This window comes from Varroa destructor, unplaced genomic scaffold (assembly GCF_002443255.2).
Source record: "Varroa destructor unplaced genomic scaffold, Vdes_3.0 BEIS01000007.1, whole genome shotgun sequence".
Lineage (NCBI taxonomy): Eukaryota > Metazoa > Arthropoda > Arachnida > Mesostigmata > Varroidae > Varroa > Varroa destructor.
Window position 1 is genome coordinate 32,217,391 of NW_019211460.1, and position 10,121 is coordinate 32,227,511.

General features: G+C 41.6%; 1 protein-coding gene across 7 annotated transcripts in view; it reads right to left on the bottom strand.

Annotated features, from left to right (window-relative positions):
* The window catches only part of LOC111254558 (aminopeptidase NAALADL1-like), a 36,388-nt gene that overhangs the window by 2,840 nt on the left and 23,427 nt on the right, over window positions 1-10,121 (bottom strand). For all 7 annotated transcript variants that reach the window (XR_015316994.1, XM_086974772.1, XM_086974771.1 and 4 more), the window contains 6 exons: window positions 6,069-6,154; window positions 5,014-5,099; window positions 4,302-4,485; window positions 1,863-2,419; window positions 882-1,062; window positions 56-152 (listed from right to left, as the gene is read on the bottom strand). Coding sequence is in view for 6 of the 7 variants with exons in the window: in XM_086974772.1 (XP_086830898.1) it covers window positions 56-152; window positions 882-1,062; window positions 1,863-2,419; window positions 4,302-4,485; window positions 5,014-5,099; window positions 6,069-6,154 (1,191 nt within the window). In the remaining variant the exon portion in view is untranslated. The remainder of the gene's footprint in view (window positions 1-55; window positions 153-881; window positions 1,063-1,862; window positions 2,420-4,301; window positions 4,486-5,013; window positions 5,100-6,068; window positions 6,155-10,121) is intronic.

Genomic DNA, 10,121 nt, shown 5'->3' on the forward strand with positions numbered 1-10,121 from the left:
CTCATTAAGGACGAATTTTCGTAGACGGAACTTAATTATGCGTTATGAACAGTACCTGGAACTATGGTGTCTCGGATATGCCGGAGGTAATAAAAAGCTCCTTTCAAGCTGTAGTATCCTCTCGTTGTATTCTTGAATGACTGTCAGTATATCTGTAAAAGATGAGTGAAACAGTGTAAATCCGTATGTTTTATTGCTTATAGTAAAGCCGTAATACTCTGCAATTTCAGCGATAACGAAATATTGAAGGCCATTGTAGCGGCGGTACTAGTGTTTCTGCATCAGCGATATCGGCTTTCACTTATGGCTTTCGTTCCTTAGCCTCGCTCATCTCCCTTCGTAAATTACCACCTGTCCTTTCTACCTTCGCTTTCGCTACTCCTAAACGCCAATGGACGCGGCATGCATTCTATAGTCTGGCTAAATCTAAGAAAATGTATTATATCATACCTCTAGAACTCGCTGATAAGCGGCTTGAGCTAGTTTACAAATAAGTAACCCTCAGATAAGCCTGTAAGGTTCTTATGATACACAGATAACATATATTCTACTACGTAACATTAAACTAACTGTGAAATAAAGTAGGTATCGAAAACGTTACGCGCCGCCATGTATTACCGACGCATATGCCCGTTTTTAGAGTCCAAGATACAGATTTTATCATTTGATCACAAGGGGAAACTTTCTAGCGGTATACCTCAACGGTGATTATCAGCAAAGGAAAAAGTAACAACACAGCGTTCGCCTCAGTTAATAGCTAGCAAACGTAAACTACATGAAGACCGTTCGTGGCTTTTGCTGATTTGTTAAAACCAAAAATCTGTTTTGAAATAGCTAAATCCTTCCACATGGGCTATTACTTCAACGTTTTTTTTACTTACTATGATCATGCGAAGCGGCGGAGCTGTCGAAGTAGTCTTGAAACTCATTGGCGGCTTTAGCGAATTCCCTGACAGCCTTGTTAAGGGGGTCCGTTCGAATATGGTTAGCTCGAAAAAAGTCTCCATGCTGTCTTTGAAATGGGCCAAAGTCGACGGATATCTGATCGGCGTAATCCGTAGCCTAATGAGATAATGAACGATTTACTTATATGTTGCAGTAAGTTACAAAAATGTAGTTCTGCTGTTTGCATTGTTTATTGAACCGGGGAAAGTGAAAAATGCTTAAAAGCCAACGAGGCGAGAAACCTTATTTGGAAAATTCTGGATTTGCCCTTTGGTTTTGAACAACTTAAACGTGAGCTTAAGCACACGGCTGATATGCCCAGGCGGGCCGTTTCTCCTAAGGAAAAACGGGCTATACCTGTGCATTCGAAATGGCAGATCTTTACGGCGTGTGATCTACATTCAAATATAATGTCATAATCTATTTGACAAAAAAATGCCTGTCCAGAAAAAACTACGTACCCTCTAGTAGCACACGTAAAATTATTTTATTGACGTTAATTTATCATAGTTATTTCTATCTCATTTTCTATGTGCAGCAGGCAAAATAATGCCTAGCATTTTCTGTTGGAAGATCAAACGCTTCGTTATGTGTTCGCTTACTTCACACCTAAACGTGATGACTCTGCGCACATGAGACCCTAGCTTGAGTAGCGGTTCTAAACAATTTTACCATGTTGTTTTCAAGAACATTGCGAACTCCGAATATGAAGATATGTAAATAACAATAATTATGGTACCACGAAGGTGCAAATCGTGTCTTAACACAGTAACAGCCAGAAGGGAATGTGACCCGAAAGCCGCCCTATAGACCCATTAACGTATTTTCGAAGCTATATCTAATCGCACATAACAGCGTTACATGACGTACACAGTACGTCATCGCCGTCGGCTTCTTTTTTCTTTTACCATGTTTACCTTCATAGGTAGCAGTGGACTATCAGCAAGCTCAAGTGCGACAGTGGCTATTAGCTGGGCTAATGCAGCCATGGCGCGCTGCCCTGGATCGGTCACATTGACAACCACGTGCCAATCGTCGTACGCCGTTCGTGCTGCCGGGTAGTCGGCATCTCCGTCACGAGATACGAAACGCGCGCGCGCTACTGACACGCCGAGAAGCTGTGTAAACACCGTGAAGTCAGCGCCCCCCGCTGGTGGCAAAATTTCTGGCACGAGGCCACGCCGTGATGCCAGATGAGCAGAGGGTCTTGCACGGGCCCATTGAGCCAGCAAGCTCTCGCCGTTCCGAGAGCGCGACGGTGGCTTACTACTACTGGAAGTGTGTCTGGTAGATCCCTCGCTTTCGCTATGGCGACTAGCTTTCTTGCTGCTGTTGCTGCCGCCGTAGGGTTTGCCTTTAGCAGCTATACTGAAGGTCAATTCTTCATCTAGGCCGAGGCCCGGAATCTGTTCCGCTGCCTCACTTAGCGCTTGTCGGAGCAAAGGGCTGGCCATCACTTGAAGCGTTCGGTTACCTATTCACAAGCAAAATATGAAAGAAAAATCCGACATTCAGCACGGTTAATTCGATCAGATATTTGTACCACTAGCAGCTTGCTCGGTGCTTGAAGAAAGCGTAGCCATCTTGGTAATTTAACTGCTAATGCTGACAACCCGTTAAAGATAGTCAGCCAATGCGGCAACGTTACACGCCAGCTCTATTGATATACATTCGCTCCCGAAGGGTCGATTCTATAATGCTTATTAAATGGTTCAAATTATCATTGTTCGTTGCCAGTCGTAAGTAACGTAACGTAAATGAAAAAATTACGAAACTTTTATAGAATTAGGCCCTTCTATGCTGTGACACGTAATTTCATCACAGAGGTGTTCGAGCATCGGGTGCAAGCCTAACAATGTAGAAAAAAAGTACATACGCTTACTATGAAAATTAATCTAGCTGCCAGAAGTCTAGATTATGCCATGCTTATTATAATGTTTCGTAACATTTTAACTGAACAAAAAAACATTAGGTAAGTATGATTCAAATCGTTTTTGTCAAGCTCTACGAGACCATTGTTAAATGAAAATGTCCTTAGCACCTTATTATTCGAGCTCGATGGCGGCCTGCTCACAGTACGGCACGCTCTTTTTTTTCCTTACAGAGACCAAACGGCTTTATACACCGACGCTACGTTGACCTCAATAGATAAACTGCCTGGTCTTCTGCCTAAGCAAGTAGACAGGGAAAATCTGTATGATTAAGAACGGCCAAAAGGCGCCAAATCCCTTTTCAGGTAGATAAAAACAACGTTGGAAAAAGAAAAGGTTCAGGGCGCATAGCTGAGTAGTGCCTTTAGGTATATAGGTAAGTGATATCAAGGCTCCGTGACAGCGTACCACCGAAATGAAAAGTCGTGGGCGAGGGCGAAAATTTCGCTGAGCCTCTCCACTTCTCGGCTTCGCTGCATTTCAGCTAAGTAAATTGACTGGCATACAAATCTAGGCGGCTATATGACCGGCCCTCATTTCCTTCGCTCATAGAACGATGACAGACAATATCAAATTAACAGGCCCGGAGCAGACGGCATTGTACAGAAATGTGCTCTGCTACATAAAAAAGCTACTCCTTTCTAATCAACAGTAACTATCCTTCAATTAGTCAGGCGTTCGTTTGCTTTCTTATACACAACATTACCCTGCTGATCGAATTATACGTTAGCTTTGTGATGGATCCTTCGATGCAGCTGATAGGTTATTTATGTCAGAGCAGTAGCGGGAACGGGCATAAATGATGCTCGCTGGTGGAATAAGCTACGGCATCACCGGTAGAAACTACACTACAACTTCTGAACATCACCGATGCGACTGAGTTTGTGGTGAATTATAACAACGGTAGCAGATAGTGATATTCGGGTATCAAAAATGAAAAAGCAAGCTAAATATAACTGAATAGTTTTGGGGCCTTGTGAAGGTGTCCCGTCGCGCTCTTAGCCGTGTCGTATTCTCTCAGGGCGCCGACGACGGAACGAGCCAAAAACAGGTTTCGTCCAGCAGAACGGCAGTGCCTGCCAGCCATTAACGACTTGACCTTAGGCTGACGTTTTTGTCATGCTCCCTCACTTGCCATTGTGTCCTCTACGCTGCTGCTTTGCAGACATGTACGTGCTTGAAAGCAAGAATATATACGTCGCATAACTTACGCTATTTGACAAATGTTTGATATAATTTTATCAAATGTTAACACTACATGTTAACGTTGCCTACTCATATTTTACAATAGTAGCCAACGTTATTGTTATAAAGCAATACGTCTCAGGCACATATTTCGTAGTAGTTCATGGACAGAGTCAATGAACCACACCAGCACCTTAAGTTAGATGCGTGCCATTACAAATAAACTTACGAATTTCTCACCGGTTACAGCTTGATCGAGGCCAACATATGCGATGGTACGCGACGCCAACTCGGCGCGATGCTTTTGAAGGAATTCGGTGCTTCCCACTTGACCAAATGCAGATGCGTCCCAAGCAGCGAACAACAGCGTTCGTTGAGGTCGCCATCCCTCCAGAGTAACCAGTTCTGATAAAACTCGAACAACCTCGTTGTAAAAAAAATTACAGTTTAATTGATATTTAAAAAACACTCACAAATAACTCAGTAAACCACAACGTATACTCGCCGCTACAAAACAAGCAATAGGCCATAAGCGGCCTAAGGCGGCTATTAATACTGCAGTATTCTACTAATATAAACCTGTATAGTGCTAACGTTAAGCATTGTTTTCGTTGGCTGGCCATTTCAACCACAGAAAGAAGCGTCTCCACGCTCAGTTCTCAGCCTAACCACCACGTGTTAAGTAGGCAAATACACTCTTTCTAAATTATTCCAGTACGACATGTGGCAAGCGTAAGAAATCGCTCAGAACAACTCATAAAAAGCTTAGTGAAAGTTAGCTAAGGAAATTTCCATGAAACAGCATAATTTGAAGATCTCACTCCACCGACAATATGATCAAACGATTGACGTTTACGCTGATAGAGATTCGGCTCACTTGTAGAATTTGGATTCAAAATATAGCATGAATTTAGCAAAAGCTAAGTTTTCTTATAGGTTAGTTTTAGCCTACCTCCATTAGCACAGCCATTCCCGAGCCGGGGTCCCCGGCGCCGCGCGTCCACGAGTCGTGATGGCAGCCAATGATAACATATCGACCTGTAAGATCCACAAGACATCAGAAAAGGTACGACTACTGCATATCCTTGTTTGAATATTTAATCTTACCATAAAAATCCAATGGCTAGACAGCAAGCACATGCCCTTGCAGAATGCTCGAGCTATTTCGGAAACTGCCTAAGCCTTCAGCCAGTGTCATACTAGTAAGTTGAATTGATTATAACTGCGGCTAGTTTTAGCAAGAGATAGGCTTGTTTTTTCAACCATTAACATACGAAATTAGCACTTCCACGTGAAGAACCTATTTATCAATCGGATCCTGCTAGTTGTCATTTTACGGCCCAATACGATCCACGCGAATTCTAGCTATAGTTCCAGAAAATACGTCGATATGCGGATTTCTAGCGATTAGATAAAAAAAAAAAAAAATAGAAAAATGATAACAGTTACTAAGACGCGTTGGCACGGGAAGATTTACCAACAATAGAATTTACATGCATGCCAATATGTACTGGCCTAATCGAAGGAGAGACAATATGTCTGCTTTGGTGCATAGGTGAGTTAGAATAGCTTCAAAAATAAAGCACGGCCCGGGGCAACCACTTGGCTTCATCCCAGCCGTGTTATCAGCTAGGCAGCACGTTATCTTAATATCGCTCCTGTAAAAATTGACGTTAAGCACATAGTGACGCCTCCAAAAGGCCTCTTGTTGGGCTAACTTCATACATGCCTATGTGCGTCCTAAGTTAAGACGTCAGATATGAGGCGTTTTATCTGTCAGACGATGTTATTTGTTATATACTTTCTTGTGAAGGGGAGTGCATCATTTTTAAAAATAGTTACCACTCGTCGCAGCGAATGCTCCGAAAGGACTCAACGTTATGCATAACGGTTCCTCAATGGAGCCTTATATCGCGCCACTTGAATAGGACGTTTATTTTATGTAGACAGTAAATATCTCAGCGATAATATAATATCATCTAATTGACTATGGGTCGCAGCACTTACCTGGCTGGTGTGTACCAGGGATGACGCCAATGGTGTCGTGGATTGACATCTCGCGGAAGAGATTAAAAGACGATAGCTGCACCTCTCTATTACCCCGTTTACGAAGCAGCAGAGCACAGATCGACAAATCATTACGAATACAAGATCGAACGTCATTAGGGAGGTCAGAAATTCTCGAAGCTTCTAGCGATGTAAAAAGCGACCTGCACAGTTGTACGGCGCAAGCCCTAGAGTAAACAATACCTCCTCTTTCGAATGCTACGTTGCACTCTCGAATCTTTTTTTTTTTTTTACTAAATTTCAACTTGACTAACAGATGCTTCTGAATTGCGAATGACTGTGTTGGCTCTAAACAAATATCTGACATATTTATTTTAAATGAAGCTAATAAATTTCATCTTTACTTTCGTAACGTATGTCCTGCGTCTGTGGGCGCATCGATCTGACTCGCTGTCGACTCCACGCGGCTATAAGCAACTAAAAGAACTACTACCGTAAATTCAATAAAGGACTGTATATCAGCCAGCCGTGCGCTTTACGGCCCTCGCTTTGAAAAACTGATTTACACTAGTGGGGTTCCTTTCAGAGGTAGAACTGACCCTCAGCTCCCTTTTCACCTTCAGCGAATTCGGCTATTATTTGAAATTGCAATAACGTTTTTAGAGCGAATGTTTACGATGACTTCAGATTCATATCTTCGTCTAGTGAAACAGACGTGAAAAAAATCAGATATGTACATTTTGCGTTTAACTAGGTACAGTTTAGGCGAAATCAATGTGTTTTATATGAACACACGTCCGAAAATTCGCGACCTTTATTAGGTTCCGCGTGCTTAAATCGTATTCACAAAGGTCGGTATCGTTTTTATATATTGCAGGAGACGTTCATCGGTCCTCGATCGGTAGCAGTCCTACCGAACAGAAGCCATGCGGCTTACACGGAATAAATCATATGTTTGCAACTAGTTTCAAGTTCACTCCTTTCATCGAGAACCCCCTTCACTGCCAGTGTTATTTTCATTTGCAATAATGCCAGTGATTCGGTAGAAACCAACTTCGAAGAACTAATACAAGCTAGAAGGCTAATGATTAAATAGTGGGCTGCAATTACACAACTTAGTTATTTAAATAATTATCACCGACCTCATCGTTGTAGGTCGAGCACCTGGTCATCCCACCAGCGACGCAGTCGAACGAGACAAATGTATAACTCATTGTTTGACAGATTTATACCTAGCCTTTCTTTATGTAATGTTCACCTAATCTGTAAACCGTATTTTTAGGCCGGACGTGGGTGACATTGATCTGATTTGTATAGGATTGTCGCATTTCTTCGGGGATAGTCTAAGTACCAAAAGTATAGAAACAGTAGTATCTAGGATGCGTCAATAAATGATGCATTAGCAAGAATTCTGAATAAATTTACTAGGCCAATTTAATTCGTTTCGTGGGGTCAAAAACTGGGCCTTTCTCGATAACAAATCGACTAACATTATCTGTCTACGCCATAACTGTGTATAATAATTTTTTAGCGCTTAAACACTGCCTGAAACACTTATTAAAAAGCTATTAGATGTAGTAGCCTATAAACTTTGAGCAAATACACAAGAGCCCAATTACAATAAATATAACTGTGATGACAATAACCCAAAATCGGACAGCGGTAACTACAAAGCAAACGAGGTTTTTTATAGGATCTTTCATCGTTATTAATATCCGCTTCATAGAAATTATATCCAAATGCCTTAGAAACACCACGGCTAGATCCGGTCAAACCCAGAACGAACTGGAAATTTGTAAAAAAAAAAGCATGTATTTTTAGGTAGGCAGCTAACGATATTATACGCAAAGGTTTCAATTAAAATCACTTACAACGAATTGTTAGTAGTGAAATGACGGAGACACTCTATCGATGATTCTAGTACAATCGTCTATTGGCTATGACATTGATTGGGCGCTAAATAATACCACGAGTGGTTCTACCTTTTTACCAAAGAAGACACAAAAGGAACGGAAAAACTGGCTTTCGCCAAATGCAACGTACACATGATCGGTTCAAATATCTACAGGTGAAACGCAGGCAGTATAGACGGTGTGTTTTCTAGTTGAACACGCATGGCCTTTCGACAAATCGCCGGATCTCCCTTATTGCAGCAAAGATAGAACACAAACAGTAGGTAATACTTACTAATAACAGCTACCACATAGTAGGGCTAGTGATTTTGTTACGGACATATAAAAATGCGTATTGTAAGAACACCGTATCAAATGTACATACAGCCTGCGCTATAGTATATCGGCCGTACGGCGTAAGCAGTTCACGTAGCTTACTTTCTCTCTTTCTAATTGCATTGACGAAAAGGAGAATGTCCGCAACTGTGTGGCCGTATGTTCGGGTAAACATTGACATAGATCTCTCCGGCAAATAGGCGCAGTCATGTTTGCATACTTATTATTTGCTTGGTGGGAACGGCAAATCAGAATCCTGTTGTCGACAGGGTATCGCCACTATCATTATTGCAGGCTGGTGTACCTATGTGGAAAACAACGCGCTATAAACCATATACATAATTCTTCTGGGATGCATGGCTGAGTTTGTTCAGGATATTGGGCCGAAACGGAACGGGCGCCGGTCTAGACGTAAGAATGGCTGGCGCCGCCCAGAGCCCCATTGGGAGGTTTGCCCGCGAATCTTACGCATCGGTGAAGCTCAATTGAATTTTAACAAGAAACCCTTCCGACCTTCCCCTAGGGCCTCTGAACGAGGCCACTCCACTTTGTCCCAAATACTCATACTGCCTAAGGGATAACTAGAAACGGGAAGAAAGGAGAGCTACCAGGTAATCGTCCGTACGGCCCGTTTCTTCTCGTCAAGGTGGCACAGCGATGCAATAATTTTGTCCGCCTGTCCAACCGATCAATGATAATTCCCTATTAGGAGCCATCGTTGAGTCTATGGTGATGAGTGCGCCTCCGGCTCGTTGGCCTGCCATTGCCCATCTTACGAAAGCAGGCGCTCAAATGCTGACAAAACTTTTCATTAAGAAAAATGAATATTTTCCGCGCGGAATGTCAGTGGGAATTGTATCCCTAATTATTCGCTCCTCCAAGTACGTGTGTATGAAGCATTTGCAGCGAAGATAGAGCTGAACTGTTGGTGATCATGATTTACGCATTTGGATACGTACCGAAGACCTGAGGATATGATACGTATTTGTAATTGAACAACTACAGTTAATCAAATCATTGATTTGAATACGTACTCTTAAAGAAGTTCAAGAGTACGATCCGTAATCATAGTAAATAAAAAGCGCCCGTACACCTACATTGGGACGACTGGTAGGACACATGTAATAAACATGATTTACGCAATAATAATATAGTTTAAATCGCAAGCTTTTTCCGTAACGATAAAGGGGTTAGTCTTATCAGACACTTCTCTCTTTACATTGATGAGATTCTGCAGAATAAGCAAGTTTTCCTATATAAATTACCAATTCCCGCAAGTTAATGTAAAAAAACACTTTTTTTTCACTACAGTTTATTAATTAAAAGGTGTTTATACTTGAGATGTTGATATCATCAAGAAAATGCTAGACATTAAGTGTCAGTATACAAGTTGGCAAAAACTGGCTAACACAAATAAAGAAGAGATCTTTTGAAAAAATCCGTTTGTTTGTTTGTCCGTTGATGTCGTCGTTTCATCAGCTCTATTCAGCCACATAACTACAATGCTTAGCTAGATTTGTGTTTATCGAATGTCTCTCTACGATATTTTTGAGCAACTATCGCTCACCATGATTTAGGTCGACAAACAATTGCAAAGACGAAACGTTCTTCACGTTATTAGTTAGCTGCGTCCTAATTGTCATCATTTAAATTGTTATTAAAGCATCTTAGTTTGTTCATCGAATTTCGTTTTCCTATAGCAGTGCGCAATGCAAAAGCTAAAGAAACAGACAAGACCATCAAAATCAAGATGCCCACTATTTAGCCACCATCTAAATAATCTCCCTTTCATTGTCAAGTGAAAAACAAAATGTGTAATAAATAT